Consider the following 26,650-nt stretch of genomic DNA (forward strand, 5'->3'; position numbering starts at 1 on the left):
TTCCACTGTTTCCAGCCTCTTTTTTTTTTCAGTTATCATCACCCACATTGTCACCATAAGATATTAAAATATTACCTTTAGGTCACACATTTCACTCTTTCTCTTCCCCTAGTAAATAGCTAAATTTCCTTGGACAAGCAATTATTCATGGTCTTAAGAAAATATGAGACCAGATATTGCCCGATATGTTTTAAATTTAATAAAATGTTTAAACAAGTCAATGTAAGCACCACAGAATGATTGGAGAATATGAGTATAAAATATATTCTTTAATATTTGCTATAATGATTTGAGTGCTTTCCATGGACATTTTTCTTCTTTTCTGGCAGATTCCTACTCCATTATTGAATCAGGAAATCAATTTGAGACATATGAGTAGTGACTAAAATAAAAACAATGCAATGGAATAAGGGCTTATCTGTGTACTGTATATAATAAGAATAAATAATAGAGCAGACAGAAAAGATCTAATAATAGGAAATGTATATAATTTTCCAGACTCAGTTGAAAAACTAAAAATAAATGTTTATCTAACCAGATGGCTTCTAAGAGTTTCTGAGACTCAAGGACACAATAATGGTAAGCTGGTTTTATGATAACGTCCATCCTACTATTTTTATCACACTATATGATTAGAGCAATTTAATGAAATAGAATTTGTCTGTCACCAATCTTTTAAAAATAACAAATGTAGAAAGGATGTATATGGCTATAGAGTCTCTGAATAAACTCTGATATGCCACTGGGATCATACAGTGTTAAAAGGATTAGTGTAGCCAAAAATTCAGAGCCTGGAGGGGTAATAAGACAGTTTCTGGGACATGTAGAAGGCAGCAGCTATGAATGGGAAATGCAATACTTCCATAATTCTTGGAATAATTTATTAATATATTAGGATAATACATAGTGATTTGTTGATTTTGTTAAGGAAGAAAAAATCCTGCCTATAAAAAATATTAGACACTTTAAAAAAATTTTCCTAGTCAGTGTGACATACAGAAAAGTCAAATGTTCAACTTACACATACCAGAAACTGAAGCCAATTCATAAAATAAGTTTATTTTATTTTCTCTGGTTTCATTTCATGTAAGAAATCATCAGCATTAGATGTTTTGTAAAAACTCCTGGGAGTTCTGGTGGTACATGAAAGGGGGAGAATTCTTTGAAAGGGATCAAAGTCATTTTCTACCTTAATATTTCAAGGCATCAAAAATTTAAAAAATCACAACCATTCAACAACTGATAATAGTAATACCATAAAATCATGAGTTGGAGAGCAAAAGTGTACAAAGTCTTTCTCTTCAAAGTATTGGAACAAAAATATACCCCAAATTCAATAGTAGCCCAAAGGGAAGTATTTTTCTTCCTTTTGTTTTTAAAAATATGATCAAATTTTACCAATTTCATTTGATTCAACTTACATACACACACAAACACACACAACATCTCCTTTTTTTTTGTGGGGATGGAGGAAGGTGAGTAGGCAAAAAGGCATGGAAAAACATCAGTCAGATGTTCACAGTTCACAAAATGTCAATAATAGAGAATGGATTTAACAAGCATATTGGCAAAAGAGTGTTTTCACATGTGTTATTATTGAGATAAAATACAAATCTTTTATACACCACACAATGCTCATTAGACCTTGTCGCTAATGAGAATGGTTTACTAATTTTTTTTAAAAAGATTTATTATTTATGTATTTATATAAGCACTGGGTACAGTCAGAAGCGTGGGAGGGTGAGAGAATTCACCAGAGCCAGAGTGGGGAACAGAACAGGCAGACGATGAAATACACTGCTGAGGGGAGCAGTGGGTGTGGCAAGAGAGGTCTGCGCACCATGTGACACCCTCTCGGTGGCCAGGGATTGGACCAGCGCTGCAGAGGCTGCGGGCAGCTTGCAGCCCAGCGCTCAACCACTGCGCCACCAGGGGAGGCCCTGGTTTACTACGTTAACTACAAGTATATTTGATGGGCACAAACATCAATCATTACTTGCAGTGATGCAAGTGAATCAGTATTCAAAGGTATATGTTATTCATTATAGCTAATAAGCACACTAAAAAAAAAAAAGCTTTTTTTTATTCATTTGTAGGCATCAGCATAGCTGTATAGCTTTCCAGAAATCCTGACAGAAATCTTCTCAGATATAAAGTAAAAGTCTTAAATTTTCAGAAATGACAGACATGCCACACATATTTTAATAATCATCATTTACCTCCATAACTATTCTAAAATGAATAGATCGAAAAGAGAAGATATACAGGCTTACAAAAGGATAACTTCCACATCAATATGTTCAGAAGTAATGTTCAATCTCATTTTTTTAAAGGAAAAAAACCTTATCAGCAAGGATGCTGGATTAAGATGGCAAATTGAACACATTTCCAATTTCATTTTCTCTTTAAAACTACAATAAATGAATTTTTTAAAAGAAGATGACAAGGACAAAAGAGTAGGAGAGCAAGATACAATTCTGGACAATAGAAATCAGACCAAATGGGGTTTCAGACACATGAGAGAAAAACCCTATATCTTAAGGGGGTAAAACTGACAACCACACCAATTTGCCCTGCAGAACCTCAAAAGACTTGAACTATCAGCACCTTTAGAATGGGGAGTGGAGTGGTGAGGAATGGGTGGGTATTTGCGAAGCAGTTAAATCCATTACTCCAGCAAAAATCTAGAGGTCCATGATCCAAAAAGGATTAACACAATGCAATTCCGTCCCCAAGCCACAGGCACAGCTGGCTCTCTCCTTTTTTACTTCATCTAGGTCTGAACCTTTTGAAAGGGCACTGCCAGCTCTTCTTGCCTAAAATAAGCTCCTGTTCTAACTTCTCCACCTCCACCATTCCTTAGACTCCGCCTTATTCTTCAAACTGCAATAAGGCAAGGACCTGGACTGCCTCATTCATCACTGAGCTGCCAGGACCTAGATACAGAAGGTGCTCGATCACATTAGCTACATAATTGAAAGGCTACCACCACGTGATAGTCAGCAAGTCCTATAAATGACCGCAATTAAACTTGAAACAGCTAATCCAAGGTTTGGGCTTTTGTCATTAATATTCTGACATATGTACACAGATTAAATGGGAACTGTTCTTCCTCACATGTTAGTCTCTCTCAAAACACATGCACAAACCACTCAAATAAACAGACTCACGTTGTCCTTTTATTAATCCCATTAAATCCAGTTACTTAAATTTTTCCTCATATACATACAGACCCCAAAAGAGTTGAAAGAGTGATCAGAGATAACTCAGGCTTAGATGAGAGTGCTGCATGTTCTAGCACTAGTTGTTCTCACACCCAGTATTCTAAAGAAGCCAGAATCCAGCAGGCACAGCATTGTTACACAGGGAAGATGGGTAAAGGACCCTTCAGGTAGGGGAAAATGGGTATCATACCACCTAGATTTTTAACCTTAGGATATACAGAAAGTCTCAACTCCCCAGAGGTCATATGCTACTAGCTAGACATTCCGCTGTCTACACTATCTCATCTTCACATGGACCAGAGCGAAAGCAGTCACATGACAATGTTACCAACTGCCACTTGACTGGTATTTATCCACAGAAACCATAAGCTTAAAACAAACAGATGAACTAAAGACAAAAATAAACTTTTAGACTTTAAGACCAATTAGTGGGGCCTCCCCCGGTGGTACAGCAGTTGAGGCTGGACTGCGAAGCTGTCCGCAGCCTCTGCAGCACCGGTTCGATCCCCAGCCACAGGCGAAGGTCCCACATGGCGCGCAGACCTCTCCTGCTGCGCCTGCTGCTCCCCTCAGCGGTGTATTTCATCAGTCTGCCTGTTCTGTTCCCCTCTCTGGCTCTGGTGAATTCTCTCACCCTTCCATGCTTCTGACTGTACCCAGTGTTTGTATAAATAAATAAACAAACAAACAAATAAATAAATCATTAAAAAAAAAGACCAATTAGTGGTTAGCAGAAGGGAAGGGAGATAAGGGTAAAGTTGGGCAAAGGGTAGCCTGTATGGTGAAGCGCAGAACTGGAATTTTCACCACGAACTTAACGTGGTATACACAGATGCTGTTTCTCAATGCTGCATCCCTGAAACTTAATGTTATGTTTATAATGTTAACACAATGTTACTTCAACTAAAAAACAAGGAGCAATGCACAAAAGAAAAATAGAAGAAATAGTATTTGGAAGACAATCTTTTTTAATAAACTAAACTAAGGAAAGGTTTATGTGGAAAAGGTTTTACTAGGAAATTTTATTATTTATAGACTCTTGAAGGTATTCACTGAGTAAAACTGTTTTTTTTTCTAATTTTATTAACATATTTCACTGCTTATACAAGGGAAATTTATGTTAATCACTCTCTAAAACCCACTACTCTTGGGCTCTATTATATCAGACAATATTGCCTCTAAATATTTTTAATTTCTCTTAGATCCCTTTTCTCATCCTAACTTACCAATGTCATCATCTGTCCTGTCTATCGGATCCTTCTCCAAGCAGTCTCGGACTACGTCCCTGCTCATCAGAGGGTCCGAGGCTCTCTCGATGTCCTCTTCGTCGTCATCATCCTCAGAATCCACTGCTGTTTCTGGCAGCCCACTCAGGTCCATATCACCAGCCTCACTTTCTGTGGCCTTAAGAAAGAACAGAAAATTATTGTTTTAAATAAAGCTTTCATACCCTCCAAAAAGCACAAGTCTAGTCCGAAAAATTAATTTCTATTCATTACATGTATTCAATACCAACAAACATTAACATACTAGGCACTACTTAAAAAATGACTTCAGGGGCCTCCCCGGTGGCGCAGCGGTTGAGCGCTGGGTTGCGAAGCTGCCCGCGGCCTCTGCGGCGCCGGTTCGATCCCCGGCTTCTCCCCGGCCACGGGAGGAGGGTCCCACATGGCGTGCAGACCTCTCCTGCCGCCCGCTGCTCCCCTCAGCAGTGTACTTCGGTCCTTCTGCCTGCTCTGCTCCCCGCTCTGGCTCTGGTGAATTATCTCACCCTCCCGCACTTCTGACTGTACCCAGTGCATGTATAAACAAAAAACCAAACCAGCAAACAAATAAATAAAGCATGCCTCTATTAAAAAAAAAAAAAAATGACTTCAGGGCCTCCCTAGAGGCGCAAGGGGTTAAGCACTGCACTATCAAGCAATCCACAGCCTCTGCAGCATGAGTTCGATACCTGGCCAGCCAGGGAGGGACCCACATGGCAAGGCAGACCTGACTTGCCCACTGCTCCCCTCAGCAGTGTATTTCAGTCAGTCTGCCTGTTCTGTTCCCCACTCTGTCTCTGGTGGATCCTTTTCCCCCTGTATCTCTGGCCTGTGCCCCAGCTCTTGTATGCATAAATAAATCTTAAAAAAAAAATAAAAAATGACTTCAACAAAATATGAATGATTATATCTCTCCATGTGAAATATATTAGACTAAAAAGTATTCGTGTTCTATTTCTCAAAGAGAATGGTTTAAGCTAAGAGCACAACAGTGACAATTCACTCTAAGTAATTCATTCTCCAAAATGATAGGTTTGGAATTATTAATGTCATCTTCCTTTCTGAAACCACTATTTCAAAGTTTCTCTCTCCTTAAAACTCCCTATCTGCCAACCCTCTCAACTTAACAAATGAACTTGACTGTTCAGAGAGAACAGACAGCACACATGGAAACTCCCTAACTCCACACTCCACCCACCGTGCTCCCTCCCGGTTGAAGCAGAGAAGGGCTTCTTTTCCCAAAGTTAGTGATTCCACTTGGTCTTGATTTGCTCTCCTCACACCCTAGCAGGAAAATATTCTAACCCCTTCTCTTTTATATACAGCATTTGATTTCAAGCTTTGTGTCCATATTGTAAGCACTTATGTGCACTTCAATGTGATGGCTTTTAACAACAACAACCAAAAAAAACAAAAAAAAAAGTAGAAGAAAGATCAGCTAAGTCAGAATTATACAAAGATTAATGTGCTACTATGGAAGATTTTTGCCCATCCCTGGAATTGTTCAAGAATATGTTAGATGCTTGATAGGAGAGTATTCAAAAAAAAAAAAAATTGGTCAAAAGTAGGTATAGCTGTCTGGTTTCTTTTCACTGTAAGGACTTCTGAAGCAAAGAGAACAGAAATGGTTTGTTGAGGATCTATACACTACATGCTGAGCTTTGTAGAACCAATAATTCAATTTTTCAAAACATTTATGGATTTCTCCTTATGAAGGGTATAAAGTTAATACATGTATGTCACCAAGTTTGAAAATGGAACAAGTCTTGAAATTCAACTAACACTTATCAAAATACACAAGGAAATGTTTTCCACCTACACTCAAAGATAAGTTCAGACTGCAGGCTTCAAGGTCCAACCACATCAAAACAATCTGAGGATTTTTAGTCTGGATTCTCAGATATTCTCAAGGTTGCTGGGGACAGTGGAAATACCATTAAGAATGTCCTCATGAACCCAGTCTAGTCAAGGTAATGGCACCTAAAGCTAGAATTCCAATCAGAATATGCTTCAATAAATTAAACAACTTAATTTGCTATATATTTATTTTCTAGGAGTTCCATTCAGGTTTGAATATACTTGAAGACAGCAGTGCTAACTGCTACAACCTGTGGGTCACCTGCGGGTGGAAACTGTGTTCTCACTACAGACCCTCAAGATGTATCACCTCCTCAAAGTGTAAACATAAGGGCTCTATCATGATGTTCCAAACCACATAAGCTGAAGCACAGCTTTTACTTGTATTGTTTCTTGTTCTATTATAAGGGATATTCCTGAACATATTTCTTTTGTATCAACTTCTAAAAACAGATAGTAAGTGGGGTGGGAGAAGAAATTTAAATTTTCTCTGATCCACCACCTTCTTGCCCTCTAACATTTGAAAATGGGCTACTTCCTAAAGAGTGAATGACAAGTTAACACTTAATGCATCAAAGTAGAAATTTGGAAAGTTAGTTTTAAAAAAGCCAGATAATTCTATTTCTTAGAGCAAAATAATGAGGAAATTCTTCATCAGCTGAGATTATGCAAATAATTGCATTTATGGCTATCAATTATTTGTCAGTAAACTCTCTACAATAATCTTGAACTATAGAAAATATTTACCTAATTTATTACCTTCTTTAGAGAAAGTTAATTTTCTAGGATTTACTAAATTTAGGACTTAATTAAGTATATTTTGCCCTGATGGTATTCTAATTGTTCAGTTACTTTTAATGACTTTTTTAAAAGTAGAAACCTAGTACTGCCTGAATATATCAATGATCCTGACACAATTATGTTTCTTAAAAAAAGACACTTTATGGACATTTCATATCAAATTCTGAAGACAAAGATTTATGCTTTGTAAAGTACTATGTTTTACTTGAAACTATCCAAAATCCAGTATTAGCAATATGCATTTAAAGACTCCCAAAAGGACCATTTTGATGCATTTTAGTCACCTTTTCTAAATTTGTATTTTTAAATCAATGAATATATTCCTTAACAACTAAAATGATTTTGATCGGAAGACATTTTTGGGAACCCATAGTCCTGTTTCTTTTTATCTATCAATATTGTAAGAATTTATTTTAAACATACAATTAAATTTATTGGGAATAATATGCAAGAAAAGTAATTCAATGATCCAATCTTAATATCTTTACCATATTAAAGACTTTAATAAGAAAAACTTACTATAAAAGCATGGGTCTTACTATAAAAGCATTTTCCCCTATAATTTTAGTCAAGAAAGAATCTGAAACCTATTATGTCTATAGTCAAATTAATTATATACAAATTCAAGAGAAATGTTTCCATTGAAATCACTCTTTAAAATTCTGATAGCAGAGGCAAATACAATTAGATACTAGTTCAACTTCTTAAAACAAACAACATATACTCTATGTTAATAGAAGCATAAACACTAATATTTTATATACATGGATGCACATATACACAAATAAATTTACTTTATAAATTTCATCAATTAAGAATAACTTCCTGGAATATATAAAAATGAACCAAATGAAAACACCTCCTTACCTGGTAGATATCAGAAAGACTGCTGCTCCCAGAATCGCTAGTTATACTACATCCTGAGTGGCTGGAGGAAACGTGGGTCACCTGTGGGTGGAGACTATCAGTAAGGTGCAGCTTTGTGAAATCTGCAGGAAGCTAAGGAAGGAGCAGGAAAAACTAAGGTTACAATTTGAATCAAGAACTTCAAGAAGACTTATAACATTACACTCTACCCAACACCACACACCCAGAAATAGTATCAGAAAAGATCCTTTCTTGTTTTAACTTCACAGATTACTAGTGTCCTATTTACTAAAGATTACAAAATGTTTCTAAAGTTTATGAGCATTCAATATTTAAATAGATGCTTGGTGGTTAAGATGAACTGGGAGCATTTAATTCCACAAGCTACAATTTTCAAATTGCCCAGGGATGCACAACATAGGGCTTTTTTTAGCCATATGTAATGCAATGTTGTGACCAAAAAAATTCATCTTAAATGAGAAGATAAATATGAAGTTACTATATGTCCAATTGATGTTTAAAGGTTTTCTTGGGTTTTTTTTTTTAAAGAGTTACTTAGATTTGGTAAAATGTATTGTTGTATAAATAACTGGAGAAAACAGAAAAGAACTTATACTAGAGAAAGTTATGGGCAAGTTTACTCATTAGTACACATACATATAAGTATCAATTTCTATTTGCTCATGTTTATACTCTAAATAAAAATAGCCTCTGTTAAACTGATTCATTAAACATCCTTCAAGTGCTTCTATCACTCCCCAATATAGCAGAGAAAATGCACTAAAAAGGCAATCATTTACACATCTGCCCGTTCAACAAACATTTACTAGGCCTTTTTACTCTTTGCAAGAAGGTGAATGGCACAATATGAAAACACTGTTCTTAGATCTTACACTCTTAAAAATTATTACTAATTCTTTTGAATTAAGAAAAGGACATTGAACTATTACACATACTATACCATTGCCAATAATACACACACATGCTATTTCAAAATATATGCTGACATCCTGCTTGGCAACATTTTCACCTTCCTGCCTTCATATTGATCCTACTTTAGCTGTTGATTAATTATAAAAACCGACGGTTAAAATAAAGCTAAATAAGAGTTTGCCTTACTAACATTCCCTTCTTTCTTTTGGCCCTCATGTCTTTTTTCCCCATCTAAAAAAAGTTCAGAACAAGCTTCATAAAGGAGACCATTCAGGTCGACAAGGACCAGTGAGTTTTGATGTGGCAAAATATCAAAGAGGCAAAATGTATTTATATCCAGTTGTTCAGATTGGACTCAACAGATTATAATGTTTAGTGGTATTAAATATGCTCTGCAAAGAAATATTTTTTAAGCTCATGGAAGACACGGTATAAGATTTAAACATTAATTTATTAGGGGTCATATAAGATGCCAAATAATAAAAAAAATTTTAAATTTTGAAGATTTATTCAAAAGTCACATCATTACAAATACAGTGTGTCTCACTGAAAATGTTTTTTCTTTAAAAAGAAAAATACCGGATGGTCTCACTCTTAACAGGAATCTAGAAAACCTAAATAAGGAACCAGGAAAAAGAATAACTAAAGAAAGAAAAAAATCAAAATCAACAAACAACTATAAACCAGAGACACACTTTGGGGGGGGGGGCAGGGAAAGGAGGGTTTGGGGTCAAAATCGGGGGTTGCAATTGTATGGGGAATATAAAAATAAAAATAGGGCCTCCCCTCGTGGCTCAGCAGTTGAGCTCTGGGTTGCCCGCAGCCTCTGCAGCGCCGGTTTGATCCCCGGCCACCGGCGAGGGTCCCCCCCCCAAAAAAATAAAATAAAATAAAAATAAACCTGATAATTGTGAGGCTACATACTCCTGAAAATTATATCTTGAAAATCAAGTCATTTTAAAAAAAACTGAGAATTGAAGATGATGTGAAATATTAGTTAAAATTCAGGAGAGTAACAATTTCCCTATAATGAATAGATACACAAATACCTCTAAAATGAAAATTTGTAGGTTTTATCCATAAAGCAGAACAGTGAACAATTTGTGGGTTTTCTTCAGAAACAATCTGAAGACAGTTCAGAGAGATATCTATTAATGACTGATTTTATGTGTAGTTAAATGAAATCAAGATATTAAAAAAACACGTTCATGGTCAAGATAAACACTCTTTTTCAGCTTAGCTACATTTCCATTTAATTCAGTCACTTGCCCCAGGAGGCAAGTGGGAAAACATTACTCAATGGCTCAGTGGTTTTAAAAGGCATCAATCGATACATGTAATTACAGAACAATAAACTTGATTTCTATTGATTATCTTTTATAGACATGACTCGGGTTGCCATGTGCCACATGTGATTTTTTTAAAAATTAACTTCAATGTCATATGATGACAGAACCATCTAATGAATTTTTACTTGCTGAGCAATTATTTATTCAAGTCTCACAGGACTCTCTTGACGATCATCAGCTGGTTCTCTTTCCCGATTAAGAATTCACAGTGTGGAAAGCACTAGGAGACTTTAAAGCTCTAAACCCAATAGAAGAGACATAGACGAGCCTTTACATACCACAATCTATTTATCTATTCTTACTTAGAACCATAAATCCCAGAACTACATGGCTATGTTAGACTAAGAATGTAAAAATGTCTAAAAGGAAAAGAAATATTTTTACTCTTAAGAATTCAATTTTATTTTATGAATACTTATTCAGTATCTGCTATGTGAGACACTCTGTTGGATACAGGGATTATCAAGGTGAATAATACATTTTGAACTCCAAATATAGCTTCCACACAAAGAGCCACTGTAATAGGCACTAGGTGCAACAGCACAATCAATCAAGCATAGTATTTTACACATTGCTTTCCTCTCCCCACCACCACCTGTGTTCTCAGCAGAACGGTATGAAATAATAATGTTAAACAGTAAAAGCATACATAATCTAGTATTAACTAAATACCTCTTTATATTAGAAATGTAAGAAAAGATGCCATGTTTAAGAAAGCTTAAAAGTTTTTCTCCTAAATTGGGATAATGATACCATTATTAAATTTTATGCCAGTGTATATCCACCAATGTTGCGGGATAGGAAAAGTATGGAACAAGGGGAGGGGAAAAAAAAAAACTCTGCTATGCACTGATTTGGCCCAGAGATAGCACTCCAACAGAGGCGACTGAGCGTAGGCCTTGGAGAAAGCGATGGACTCAGGATATGGACCATAAGATTTGGGAGTTGGGGCAGACACAGGTATAGGCACCTACTGTTAAACCTGAGGGTAACAGAGTAACAAACACATCAGGGGGAGGGGAATTCGTAATCTGAGTAAAATATACAGAATTCACAGAAATTATATACAGGAAAGGCAAAGAGATTCATTTATTCCAAATTTTTCAAGGCTTGACCTAGTACCCACTTAAATTACTGTCGATATTTAGTTACATTTCAGACTGCAAAGGGGCTGTGAATTTCCCTGCAACCATAGATATCTTAACAATATATTTCACCACACTAAGAACACAATTTAAAGCTCTCTTACTTATATTTTTATCATTTAAATATTTTAGCTGAATTTTTTATTATAGGATTAATCTCCCAATTTTTCCTGGATCAAGCAACTTATATTCCTAAAAATACAGTACTTGTGAGTAACAACTGTAATGAACTACTGTTGGGCAAATGAATGAGTCATAGTTTAACCACAGACACTGGTAATGACAAAAGAAATAATAAAGGCAATATATTTAAATCAGATTCTTAAATGCATAAAGTAAGCATAAACTTAAATCTAGATTTCAACTGTATAATCGTTTGAGTTTCATTTTTGGTAAAAGGGGGATAATCAACTTTAAACAAGAAAGCAGTACACAAAAGCAAAGAATATGAATGCTTTGAAGTTTCTGAAAGCAGTAATAAATACTTGGTTGAACTGGTAAAATTTCTGAAGTGGGTAACAGTGCAGTGGACTAGAGTGTCTGCCCTTTTCCTCTAAAAAAAAGTCCTGCTCACTTTTTAAGGGTCTACAAAGCAGCATCATGTGTTAGTGGACATGAGATAGAAATTAATAGAATTGTTTGTTCTACAATGGATAATATTGTCTTAGAGTCACCGAGATAGTTAAAAAACAAATAGTAAAAACATTAAAAAAAAAAAAACCCATGAAAAACAATGCCAGCAACGGCCAAAATTCTTTTAACTGACAATTTTCCAAACTAACTTTAGAATCACTTTATTTCAAGAAACAGTTACAATAGAACACAAATGATTTGGGGTGATTATTGTTATCTTCCCAGGTAGTTTGTCTATGGTAAATTAAATATGACACCCAGTGACTAAAAAAAAAAATTTCAATTTTTTACTCTCAATCTTGCTTTCCCTGATATATACATAGACACACATTTTTTTATATTATTTTATTAATGTAGTTTGTTTCTTTCACATTTATGAAACAAATTTATTAAATCTTTACACCAGCGGGCCTCCCTGATGGCACAGGGGTTAAAGTCTCAGTGCTATCAAGCTATCACCAGCCACTATGGCAAGAGTTCTATCCCTGGCCAGGGAACTGACCCACATGACACAGCAGACCTCGCCTGTCTCTCCCGCTGCTCCCCTCAGCAGTGTATTTCAGTGGATGCGCCTGTTCTACTCCCCACTCTGTCTCTGGTGAATCCTCCCAGCCACCCCACACCTCTGGCCTACACCCGCTCTTGCAAATAAAAATAAATCTTTAAAAAAAAACTGTAGAGTGGCCTCCCAATGACTCATACTTGCACTTTGAGTCATGCAAGTTTTCATTCCTCTAAATTGTAGGACTCTTAAGTGATGCTGTACAGTATTGGTGAAGATGATTTCTCCTTTCTATTTCAGATTCTTTACAACAATCATTTATTATTTACCTTATAAATATATTCTTTAGAATATCTATGATAATATCTATTATGTATAATTTTGATATAACATATCCAGGAATTATCAAATCTGAGTAAAACATAAAACTCTAACTCTTTTATAACAATACCATCCAATGACCCTTACAAGTATTTCAAGCAGCATAGGCTGCAATCATTTCTGCTTTATGTTCCTTATTGAAGTATGTGTATATAAATACATACAGGCACACATAAATTGAAAAAGACCTTAATAAGAGATGAAAACAACTCTTTTTGGTAGTTTTCTTTGGCAGAAACAAAACCTTGCCTGACATGTAATTTCCCTAATATTTGACACACACAATAACATAAAATTAGTTATAATTTTAGCTATTGAACTATTTCCATCATCCTAAAGAGAGCCACTTGGCGCAGAAAGGACAATTTTATAATTAATATCAGAACCACTGCAAGTTTGTCATCTGAAAGTTGTATTTTTCAAATGAAAATGTTTATCTTGGAGCTAAATCAAAACAATCCAAACGGTTTAGATCACTTCCCACAGAAATAGTGAGGGAGCTGACTAACTATCATGCATATATGGCCAAATGTAGTATCCTATTGCCTGTTAAGAGGCATGGTTTCATGACAGATTTCAAAAGACAGCTCTGTTTTCAACACACGCACGCACAGCATATAATCCCTTTTCCTTTTCAATTTGTTATTTGAATCCATCAATAATCACTAATCTGAAACATTTCTTTGAAAAGTTCCCCCAAAAAATTCTAAGTGACTCAGTACAAGAAATTTTCAATAAAATGCATGGCACTGAGTGCGGTTCTTAAAAACCATCTCTTGGGTAGCATTTCACCTACTGAAACCCTTTACTCCTTTGTGCATGTCTATGCATGTCAGCAATAGTTACTGCCATTATTCTGGAGGCATGGACTGTGTGATAAGCAATGTGCAGAATTTCTGGCGTCTGTTCTAATGTTTAGAAAGAGCCCAAATGTTGCATTTAATTGAAGAAACAAACTCAAACAGCTCAAGTGGCTTGTCCAAAGCCCCCAGATAAGAGGCTTCAAAACCTATGTTTTTTAGTTCTAGATACCCTAACTCTAGATATTTATTACTCGGGGCCATCTTCTCATCAATCTTTGTAACTGTCTTCTCCCTTATTTAAACAGTAAACACCTTAATGAAGCTCCACACTAATATAGCCTTAGCTACATTTTCCAGTGTGAAAATCAATCCAATATATTTGGCATAATCTGTGATTATCCATATGATTCCAATAATTTCTCTATTTACTAAAACTTGAGTTCTAAGTATCTTATTTTCCAGGACCAAGTGGGATCAGTGCTATGGAAGTAGCACTCCCTGGTGAGGAACTAGCTGCTAACACCAGAAGTCAGCTTCCATGACAATTAGACAACAACTTTGATGAGGCCAAAGGGACTGTGCTTAGCAATCCCAGCTGTGGAAATGCCCATGGGACCATGGAGTTAGGGAAGTGCGTATTTAAAGTCAAGGAAGCAAAAGATTCCTATGGGATCCATGGAGGACCCTAAGTTCCCTTCCTCCTGAATATAAATAGTTGGTTTTGGAAGACAGCTTTACAAAGAATTAACAACACTAGCTCAGAAGTAATTTTTTCACTCTTTAAAACTTAGACAAGTTACCTCACATCACATGCAAATGTACTTCGGTTATATCCAAGAAAATACCATAAAGTGGCCAAGACTGGCTGGCTATTCGCCAGTTGCCTCTTCCAGGGAATACAGCCGGACTACATTTCCCAACCTTCCTTACACTCACTTATATATGCCAATATGAGTGATTCAAGTCTGAAGTATAAATAAACAGAAGAGATTACATACCACTTTCACATCTTATAAAAATCTTTCCTATGACTCACCTACATCTTTCCCCGTCTATGTCTATGCAGTCTCTGTCCAAAGACAACAGAAACTTTATGTTGAAGGATGAACAAATGAGTCACAAAATGGAGTGGCACAGATGCCCTGCATCACTACTTAAAGGGAACTATTCACCCATCAAGATTACTTGTGGCAAAAAAAAAAAAAAAAAAAAAAAAAGCTTCTACTGTGTTTGAACCATATGTTTGGTTTGGTACAAAGGTTAATATTATCTTCATTCATACAAATACTATGATAGATAATTTGTGAAAAATCTTCCATTGTAAACTTCTAAGTTCCATAAGAAGTAGGTAAGACTCTGGAAACATCCTGACCTCATAGTGCTATATGCAATTTGGATAAAATAAACATTAGAGTTCATTTACTTATTCAGTGAAACACAATCACTGAAAATCTACTTTATACAAGTATGCCAGGTGTGCTACTCCAGGTATCTAAATAGAGCAGTATGCAAGATAAACTCCCTGCCCTCGTGGCTCTTACAACTAGCCTATGGAGACAAACAATAAAGAAATAATAAACAAAACCGTCAAAACAGTGGTAAGTGTGATATTCAGCAATGATTAAAAGAAACAAGCATTCTGTGACTGACAGCCAGGGGGATCTGAGGTGGGTTACTGAGAGAACGTTCTTACTCTTACACCATTCAGTGTATGTATCTGTGTTTCATACATTTATAAAGGCTGTTATAAAATACACTTCATATTTGTCTCTATGTGAAATTGAGACAACACCATGCTAAAGTCAAAGGCACATAATTACCAACATTTTATGAAAAACTTCTGTACAATTTATACAACTTAAAAACAAAGTCACCTAAGTGTCATAGCACCTTATGAAACCAAGACAGTATAAAATACAGTGAGTTGTTCAGTGCCCTATGAGTGGACAGCACCAACATCTATTCAAACTTTAAGATGCAAGTATTATATGAAGGAACTTTAAGGCTTCCAAATAATTACTTGTTCTCAAAAAGTACTGCTGAAGAGCTAAATTTAAGTCTAGATTCCACCTACTAAGTTGAGTATGAGTACTAAAAAATTCATTGAAGAGACCAGTTGAGAGGAAAATACTCCTATTGGAATTTAGTCTATATTCGTTTAAGTAGTAGAAATTAATGAAACTTTATTTTCCTAGAAAGAACCTTGGATGTACTCAAAATCCTGATCCCACAGACTTTACACACTAGCATTTATATGAGGCAGGGTGGGAAGGATCAAACAAGTAAGATTATGTCACATGGATGTAAGCAATCCAAAGAAGGTCTCATTGTGAAGGGAACATTCGAATAAAGACCTTAACAGGTTGAAGGACTTAACGCTGACAGGTATAGTGGGGAATTAGGCATTTCAGGTACAAGGACAATATGAGCAAAAACTAAAATCAGGGGTGGCCTTGGCATATTTAAGAAAAGGTTGGTAAAAGCTCCCAATTAGGACAGAGACTCTATGGCACGATCACATAGGTAAGCTGTGGTAATTATCTGGATTTTATTTAGAGTGAGATTTTTATTCTGAGGAGGGTTTTAAGCACTCACAATATATGCATCATGAATTTAAAACATTTTCTCAGGTGTTTAAAGTGAACAAATATTACTTTTGTAATAAAAATTTAAGAGTAATTACACGTAATGTAAACAGAAAAAGATGTTTATTACAACACTTAAGAGACTGTTATTAAGCGACAGCATCATAGCTCGTCTCCATGGATGCACCAGGTAATGGCTCACACTGTAAAGCTGTATCCATTCTAAATCACTGTTCATGAGTTCACTGACTCCAAAACTACTGACTGAAAAATTTCACCCTATATCTGATAAAGAACACCCTACCTCTATTGGCCCATTTCCAGATTTTATTTAATATTACCATAACTAATACTTTTCTGATAAATATTAAATCAAAAAATAATTACCTCTGAAGTTACTAATGAAAAATAATAGTAGCTACTAATTTTATGTATGTAGCATATCAGCTTTTCTTTTCCTTCAATAATAAAAATGTTTATTTGAGCATTTAATTCCAAGGACTTTAATGTTAAGACTTTAATCAAACGATTATGTGCAAGGGCGTTGTGTCAGCGCTGGGACACCAGATGATGTCATCGATGCGGCTCTGTCTGGAGGACACTATGGGAGGCCTGACTGAACACTGGCGGTGACTCCTTCTTACCTGGGCCAGCAGAAATAGACACTACATAAATTGCAAGATACCTAGTGGGTTTTTCTTTTTCCTTCATCTTTCTTGTTGTGGCTGTTTATAGACTGGTAAGCCTCAGACAACATATGCTCAAATGAATAGCTTGAATTAATTACTAAGACAGAGTGTCAAGCACACATTACCTCTTAAGAAGACTCCTTCCTGGGCCTCCCTGGTGGCTCAAGGGGTCAAAATACAAGCTATGAAGCTATTCCCAGCCACTGCAACATGAGTTCGATCGCCGGCCAGGGAGCTACCCACATGGCACAGCAGACCTCTCCTGACTCTCCTGCTGCTCCCCTCAGCAGTGTATTTCAGTCAATCCACCTGTTCTGCTTCCTACTCTGTCTCTGGTGAATCCTCTCACCCCCCACACCTCTGGCCTGTACCCCGGTTCTTGTACACATAAATAAATAAATCTTTATAAAAAAAAAAAAAAAAGAAGACTCCTTCCTACTACCCTCATTATTTCTGTCAATGAGCCAGCATTTTTCATCACTTTCTCAGTAATCTGCAAAGATTTATTTCCATCCATTCTCGTAGTAAGCAAATTCTTCCTCAATTAACACTAACATTTTATATTTTACCATTCTGGTAAGCCCTTACTGTCCTCAAACTTCAACTACTTTCTCTGAACTTTTCTAATAATTGTGTATGTGTATAAGCACTTATTTATTACCCCAGGTTTAAATCATGGGACTAGAATAACATTAATGGGATATACTCAGAGAATCTTAGAACTGGCTTCATGTAGTCTGTGGCATCATTAGTGTGTGGCTCAGGTGCACACATAAGCATACATATACATGTATGTACTAATAGCTTCAAAATCTCTACAGAGAGACAATTTCCCTAAAGTAGAAGTTATGGAGACTCAATTCACAAATGGCAAAAACAAGAACTTACAAAATTAATCAAACTCCCAGTATGAATGAAACAGTCTTAATAAGGAAGACTAATAATATTATCCCATTTCACTCTGCTGAACTAACACTGTCCTATCTTACTTCTTTCAACAATCTCTTTCTCTTCTCAATGTTGCAGCAAGAGTAAACATTTAGGAGAGATGGAAAAATACCAACCCCCTGCCAATAACATTTTAGTGGACTCTCTTTCTTTACTCTCAGGAAAAGTCTGCATTCCTAACTATTGTACCACTAGCTTCTTGTGGACCTTTTCCCATACCTTTCTGCCTATCATTCTGCATGCTAGATGAACTATTTCTGTTGATGTAGAATGTTACACTTTGTATATATCTTTCCTAGATTTTCTTATTCCTTCTTCCTAGAAGAACACTCTCTCACCCCAGGTGACTAATTCTCTGAACTTTCCTCTAGAAGGTTACAAGTCCTTGTAAGATGCCCCTGTGACATCTAGAATATTACCTGAGGCAGAATTTAACACTCTACAGAAATTGCTGGTTTAATAGCCAAAGCCCACTCTCAGTGAATCCAAAAGGGAATGCCTGAATGTCTGCCCTTTATCATCACTCATTCTCTTGCTTCAAAGTTCCTAAAATATAGCTAATATGTAGTAAATACACAATCATTAAACTATTAGCTGTAGTTCAGACTTGAGAATCCTGAGGCTGAGACAAACTGAACAAGGACTGTCTTAGTTCCAATGTTCTCTCCCTTATCAATTCTATAGTGACTGCTTTCCACCATCAATTACAGGTAAGTTGGATAGGATAAAACAAAAAAAAAGACAATGACTACGAGGGTCTCCTGGTGGCGCAAGGGGTTAAGACGCAACCTATGTAGCTATCTGCAGCCACTACAGCATGAGTTCGATCCTTGGCCAGGAAGCTACCGACACACGTAGCAGACCTCTCCAGAATCACCCGCTGCTCCCCTCAGCAGTGTATTTCAGTCAGTCTGCCTGATCTGTTCCCTACTCTGTCTCTGGTGAATCCTCTCAATCCCCTACACCTCTGGCCTGTATCCCAGTTCTTGTATACATAAATAAATCTTTTTTAAAAAAAGACAACGAATAGGAAAGGCTTGAAATTATAGTATGCCTAGGCTATCATCAAGTAATAAACTCAGGTTTTCTAGAAATCAGTATACAAAGTTTTAAGACAAAAACCTCTGGGCTCAAAATTTTTTCACTGCCTCTCTGCATATATTCCAACAAGGGAGCCTGCAGATGAAGGGTGTTTGAACTCTGCTCAGATCTGTGAGACTCATTCATCTACTTAATTATTTAACACATGTTTACTGACTTACTGCAGTGAGCAGGCATTGTTCTAGGAGCTAGTCAAATGGCAGTGATTGGAACTGGAAAATACCTGCTCCCTGGAATTTATACATCTGGAGGTAGGAGAGGTCTGAGGATGAAAGCTGAAAGAAATGATACACCACAAAAACAAAATAATTTTAGATATCAGCAGCAATACCATGGGGTCATGATGATTGGGAATGTGGACTGGGGCAGCTATTTTAGATTGGGTGACCTGGGAAGGCTGCTCTGAGAAAATGACATTTGACATGAGATAAATAAATATAAAAATCCAGCCACCACCAAAAGATCTGGAGGAGAGCTCTACAGAAGAAAAGAATATTAAGGCCAAAGGCCTTATCTCTTCCTGAGATAGGAAGAACCTAGAAAGAAGTTCAAGATGACTGGAGGGTAGAGAGTAAAAGCAGTTGAAGAAACAAGTAACATCAGAGTAACAGAAATCAGTCCTACTAAAAAGTATGTCTCATTAAGTGCAATGGGAAGCCCATTGCTTAACTATTAATTAACCTTAAATCATTAATCTTAAATTAATAAGATTAAGTTTTTAAAGATCATTCTGGGGCGGGGAAGGGGGCAGTGGAGAGGAAGAATGGATTGTAAGGAACTAGAACAGAAGTGGGAAGTTAGGAGGTAGTGAGGTGTGCCAATGAGAGTAAACAAACTTAAAAATGGTCTTTCAAAACCCAACTTGAAATACCTAGAGTGGCCTCTATAATCAACTGTTTAACTTTTTCAAAAGATAAGAATTCTTTCTACTTAAAGTACCATAAAGGCGACTGGTTATGTGTCACTGATGGCCACAATACTTCAGCAATTCATTCTGGCCTTCTGTACATTATGTGAGTGCAGAACCAAATTACCAAGGGACTAGGCAGGAGATTATTACAATAGTCAAGTTACTACTGAGTAGTTATTTTTTAAATATTCCAACAAAATGGATACTTATTTTGAGGAAGACCTTAACCAGAGATTAGCATTATGAAGTCATTGATTATAATGTGAAATTACAGAAAGAATACTTGGAGTTTCAGGCATTTGCTGAGCATAATCTCATTTCTCAACTGTGGGGACTAATTTCAAATAAGGTGAATTAGCTATGGCACTGCTGACATCCCGATGCAGCTTTTATGTAACAGAATAAAATTAATTTGAATAGCTTCTAAATTATCTACAATGTGAATTGTAGCATTAATATTCTTAAACAAGCATTCTGAAGAAAACAAAAAGAAAGTGCTTAAAAAAAGGAGGAAAGCAACTGGGAATTATTATGTTGTGTAAACCAGAATTAACACAGCATTGATTTTTAATCACAATTCCATGATATAAGCACATTAAAATAATGATTGCTCTTAGAACTTCAAAATGCTATATAATCAAGGGCCCATCACTTAAAGAGACAAACAAGCAGTTTTGCATGATTTTTTGACACTGAATTATACTAAGGGCCTTCAAGGACAGTTTGAACATCAATGTAATTGACATTAATATTTTTCCTAAACAAAATGTCTAAATTTCTAAAACTTCACATCATATAAAATTCCTAAGCAGCTCATACCAGAAATGTTTTGCTGCTTGGGTGAAAACTATTTTCTTATTTTATACAACGGTTAAATAATTATATGACATAATAAAATGCTGATAGTTAACAATGTCAATACTAATGTATCATTAGGAGTGAGAAGGTGAATATCCAGTGGTTGTGTGCTGACTTCTTATTGCCTTCACTTTTTGTATCTTATTTGGTCTTATCTAACTTTGTCTAGTCATGGGTAGAAAAAAAAAATACATCCCAAAGGAAAATAATTTTCAACTAATTTTGATATAGATATCCTATATCTGCACTTTTGTGCTTCTTATTAATTCATCTCTCACATTCAATAAATAGTTCTTAAATGGCCTGTACACTTTAGAGATATCCTAGACAGTCCAGGTAGATTACTGACTCTAACAGATGACGTCCCCACTCTTGTACAGTTACATCACAATCAGGAGAATGATAATAACAAGCAAAAATATGAGCAACAACAGAACAATAAAAACATAACAAATGCTTGGCAGAGAATCAAAATAACGTGGTGTAATAGAAATGCCTAAGTGGCTCCTTCAGATTGGCCTGCCAAAAGACCTTCCTATACCTAAGATCTGAGAATCAAGGAACCAACAGATTAAGATCAGAAGAGATTGAAATTGGGTAAAATAAACAACTAGTGGAAGGACTGCATGTCTTGTTTTGTTAAATGAACTAAAGAAGGGTCAAGCAGGCCAAAGCAGAGTGGAAAGGAAGAGCAGGACATGATGAGGTAAGAAGAGCAAGTATAGGCTGGTTCGTGCACAGCTATGTAGGATTATAGATTTCATTCCAGTAGGGAGCTACTGAAGAATTTTAAAAGTACAGAAATGATGATTGATTCATTTTTTTTTCAGATTCATAAGTCAGGCTGCCATGTGAAAAATGGAATGCAGAACAAAGATGGAAATAAGAGAATACTGGGAACCATACTGCAACAGTCTGAGTGAGAAGACAGGTTAGCTTGGACCAGGGCAGTGATAATGGGGATGAAGAGTAAAGCAGAAAGTCATGATAAGGCAGGAAACTAAATAAGACTTGCTGAAGAATATGGAGAGTGGGCAACCTTAGAACCCAGATAATTTGTAGGTTTAGGGCTTTAATATCTGAACAGATGACTATGACAGTGAAGGTACCACCAGGAAAACTGAATAGCATTTGTTGTCTGCTGATTGGCTTTTTTTTTTTTTGAGTGGGGGTTGGGGATGTGCTAGGGGGGTGTCTAAAGAGTTATATTTTGGCAATGTCAAACCTGTGGTGACAACATCCACATCAAGATATCTAGTTGGTAAGTGAATATACAGTAGAGAATTTTATCACCATCAACCCAATGGATGTTTGGTTTTTAGAGGCCACACTTTGTAAAAAAATTTTACCTGCTCAAATACATATGGGCATGTCATTACATACAAAAGTAATAGTAAGTGATCGAGATGAACATAATACTGAGGAAGCATCATTTTGATCCATATTGTAATGGGGAAGCAATTCTTGAAATCACTAAACAGATGAGGTAAGAAGAGATAAAAAGCCTCAAAGGTTTTCTCTCTTTTGAGTAAGTCACTAAAAGTATTAGATAAACACTAGCAAAAAAAAAAAAAAATAAGAGTTGGGGGAGTCCAACCAGAATATAAAAAATAGGAATTCATTTGTACTTTCAATGGTACTTTAAAGTCAGTGTCTGCTTAAATATTTAGAACTCGACTCAGTAAATTTTTTAAAGAACTTAATACTTAGCACCTCCTCCAAATGTAAAAATCTAATGTTCAAGTGAGGTATGGACTTGGCAAGATGTTTGTCATTTGAATTAATATACCTTGTAAATAAATTCTGTCCTTCATTTTAATCTAAAATCTAAATCTCCTGGATATAAATCTTCCATTCACATTTTAATTCAGAGGCTTCACATAAGGATTGGAATCAAGAAAAACCACATAGTGACCAAGATACCAATAACACACACATTCAGCAAATCAGACATAAACTCTGATTTCTTCATGGTCTTCTTTCCTTGAAGACCATGACCTGGCACCTGTAGTCTCAGACCCTCACAGAGTAGCCATCTTCATATTAAACTTGCTGTATCTGTTATCTTCACATATGACAATAAGGCTTATGCTAATGCAATGCACCAAACCAACTACAGAAAACCAGAAATATTTTCCAATATGGAAAATGGAAGAATATAAATTCTAAGGTGACCTAGATGGTGAAAGGATGGAAATGGCGATTAAAAAACAAAATTTAATATTTAAACTCAAGAAAAGGGAGATGAGATGTGCATCTCAATGAACATCTGAGAAGTCAGGCCCTATGAACCCCATGAAGGCACTGCTTCACTTATCTCAGTGACAACGGCGGGGAGTGGGGTGGGGGGGGCAGGAGGACGGGGAGGGGTGCAAGGATTAACTACAACATGTATTTCCAACCCAAATCCTTCCCAGAGTGATGAGAGTCATCAGGTCCCTGAGAAAAACTTCTTAACGTGTTCAATTTCACAATCACTTGAAGAGTTCCTTGGGGTTATGTTTGCAAGAAGCAGCTTATATAAGCGTCTCCCTCTAAGTCGATGGTGAGACAAGAAAACACTTGGTTGGCCTAGACAAGAACATATTTAGTTGATATGGTTACTACATTACTGTGTTAGTAGGCAGGGCTTTCTCAGCTGATTTGGGAAAAACAGTTCTGGAAGAACAATTGCTACTGGCGGACGCACTATGGGAAGTAAGAGAAGGAACCAATAAAGCCAAGATTTAGGAGCTCTTATGCCACTTTTCAAAAGGAAACTTTAGCTTGAAGTTGGTCACTGTTTTTAAATTGAAATATAAACGAGTTCACTGAGAAACAGCCTAACATAAAATATGTTACTCTTAGCATATAAGAATTTCAGAGCTAACACCTCTTTTGGCACAGATTCTCAATTTGTATTGCATGCAAATTTGGGGGGAAGGGAGAATGAACTCATGGCTTAAAAATCTGGCAACTGCTTGAATTTCACTGTAAAGAAGCATCATTAAAAAGCTAGGAATCTGAGTCACTTAATATCAGGCTTCAGCTAAATTCTTAAATGGTTACATAACACCACTAATTTTTAAGAACAAGAAAGGGTTTTTAAAAAATGTCATGGTTTCGGATTTGCTATTTCTGTTTTGCATACTACAAAAAATGTCTTGTCTGAACCATCTACATGTATTATTCTTTTCTTAAAAGATTAAAGATCTCCAGACCTTAAGATAGATGTCCATTATTAATCTGACTCCCTAAGATCAAGCACTCATCTCTCTATGATACTCCTTCATATTTGTGAAATAAGGTAAAATCTTTAGAATTTCACTATAATAATCAAAATATTACTAAAAATCTCAGTTGGTCCACATATTATCAAATAACTGAATTAAAAAATAAAAATCATGCTTTAAATCTTGGCTGCTCCACACCATGCACATAAACATTTGAAGGAATAACAAAAGTTTTCTCTCAAGCCTTGACATTTTGACATGAAGTACATATCAATTTTAAATTCTGGAAAATGAATAAAGAACATGTTTGAAAAAAATGTTAAATACCTTGAAATCCTATGTGACTAGTTTCCAAAAATTAGTTATTTTACTGTAGTAAAATTAGAAAAAAGGCAAGTATGTAAGTTCTACGTTTGTTGTTAACCAAAGGCACCCTTTTGTGAGAACAAGTGTCACAAACAACTGACATTAATTTGCTTAAACAGTAAAAGCTTTTTTCCGGAATTTTAACAGAGATGAAAAGAACCAGATAAAAAACGATGTTATCATAACTTAATCTATAACATTATATTCAGAGCAACAAGAAAGCAAATAACTATGTTCCTCTTATATGTGCTACATCAAATTCCTTCACAAAGCAAAAGGCATATTTTGACCAATAAAGCAATATGTACAGCTAAGAGGTACAGGTCTCTCTCATTCTAGCCTTAAATTCTTTTTAACAGAAAGCAACATTTATGAACACCATAATGACTATTTTAAATCCGTGAATCACATCACAATAGAAAAACACTTTGTAGCATAATGGATAATAGCATATTTATATATGACCCAAAATTCCATGCTTTCATAATCTAAATTAAGTTGTGAACAAATAAAGGCATTTCTACCTTGATCTTATCTCTACGCAAAGGTTAACTAGAAAGGCCAGCCTTAGGAAGAAATAGAATACATACCATGATACAGTCTCTTTCGTTAGAAAAGGCAACAAGAACAGATTTAAATTAAGACTTGGTGTATAAAAGCTGAAAGCATAGAATTTGTATCCACATAATGAACTGATGTCTCCTCTAAAGACGTCAGATTGCTGTTCAGCTAAACTATCTAAAAATACCTCCTTGCAAACACACACACACACACACACGAAATGACTACAAAGACAGGTCTTACTAAGCAGCTCTACTTGCACAAAATCACTTAATAAGTAGGGAAAATTTTTCAAGTACTTAAGGAAAAATTTAACAGGAATTTTTCATAGCAAATACGATCTTTCATCAGCTATTTTGAAAACCAGCACAAATTTGTAAGTAGTAGTTAATGAAGGATCTTAAAGGAATTCATAATTGAGCTAAGATGGCCAACAGAGAATCGTGTTCTATGAAATTTAAATGAAAGAAAAATAAGCCCCTGGATCCATGTCAGCATTCTATTCAGCAATCAAGAAAAGGAAAAGCAGGAATCAAATTCATGGGTGCCACTCTGTGCCAGGCCCTGTGTGCCAGATATAGAACCCCTACAAACAATCTAAGTATGATTACCTGCACGTTATAGGCTAGGAAAACATTTAAGTGACCTGCGTAATGTCACATGGGTAAAAGCAGAGCTAGGACTCCAACCTACCCACCCACCGGAGCAACTCTGGTGCAGTATAATTAAACATCAATAACCCTTTACATTATGTTTCACAGTCTACAGAATATTCTGACATTAACTCTTTTCTTTATTCAGACCTCAAGTTTTTCATCTGTAAAATAGGAAGACTCTCACTGTACCCCACATTGACTTGATGATTAAAGAAAGTGGTATCTTTCAAACTCTTAGTAAAATAATTATAACCATTATTGCAATCACCAATAGTTTTCATCCTACTTCAACTCCCTTCAGAGAATGGAGATTGAACTAAGGTCACCATCATTGCCAAGAAAAGACTTATCTTAAAGCAAGGACCATGATCATGGTATTTCAGGTCACTCACTTGAGGTTTTGTTAAAGGATACATTAATACAATGTTTTCTGAAAGGTATAATTATATTTTATAGACTCAAGAATATGTGTTATAGCTATGGGGGTTAAAGAAATGTCAAAACTGCAGTAAAGATGGACCTAATTATTATGCATTTACCCGTATGGCTAAGACAGTGTTGCTAAGTCTGTCTGGCGGAGAAAACGCCTTCATCTGGCTATATCCTAAAATTAGCTCCTTATAAATTACTTAACTGGAAGCAAATTAAGAGAATAATCATATCACCCAAACAATAAGTCAAAACCAGGATTTTCTATACACAAATACAAAAATAGGGTAATGTGAAACACCCCTGTAGGGACATAGATGGGAAATCTCAGAAGTTTGGTGACTTGCCTGTATAAGGTTAAATTAACAAGAGAAATTTTTTACATAAAAAATAATTCTTCAAAACAAAATTGTATTCTTGCAATTCTGGTCATGTCTGAAGGGGAATAAAATACATTGCTTTTATGTCCTTGAGAAGATATTTACTATATGACATACATGAAATCCTTTCAAGTGCACACCAAGAAAATCAACACCAAATGTAGGGGAAGGAAAAATAACCTGTTCTCACACTTT

The 26,650-nt window shown here is 35.9% G+C and overlaps 1 protein-coding gene across 7 annotated transcripts in view; it reads right to left on the reverse strand.

Moving 5' to 3' along the window:
- RAPGEF2 (Rap guanine nucleotide exchange factor 2) overlaps positions 1–26,650 on the reverse strand; it is a gene marked incomplete at both ends in the record, with an annotated part of 193,591 nt that overhangs the window by 30,023 nt on the left and 136,918 nt on the right. For all 7 annotated transcript variants that reach the window (XM_084245830.1, XM_084245829.1, XM_084245834.1 and 4 more), the window contains 2 exons: positions 4,451–4,628; positions 8,015–8,146. In XM_084245830.1, the coding sequence (XP_084101956.1) occupies positions 4,451–4,628; positions 8,015–8,146 (310 nt within the window). The remainder of the gene's footprint in view (positions 1–4,450; positions 4,629–8,014; positions 8,147–26,650) is intronic.

The sequence above is a fragment of the Talpa europaea genome (genome assembly GCF_964194135.1).
Source record: "Talpa europaea genome assembly, chromosome: 10".
In the NCBI taxonomy this organism is placed as follows: domain Eukaryota; kingdom Metazoa; phylum Chordata; class Mammalia; order Eulipotyphla; family Talpidae; genus Talpa; species Talpa europaea.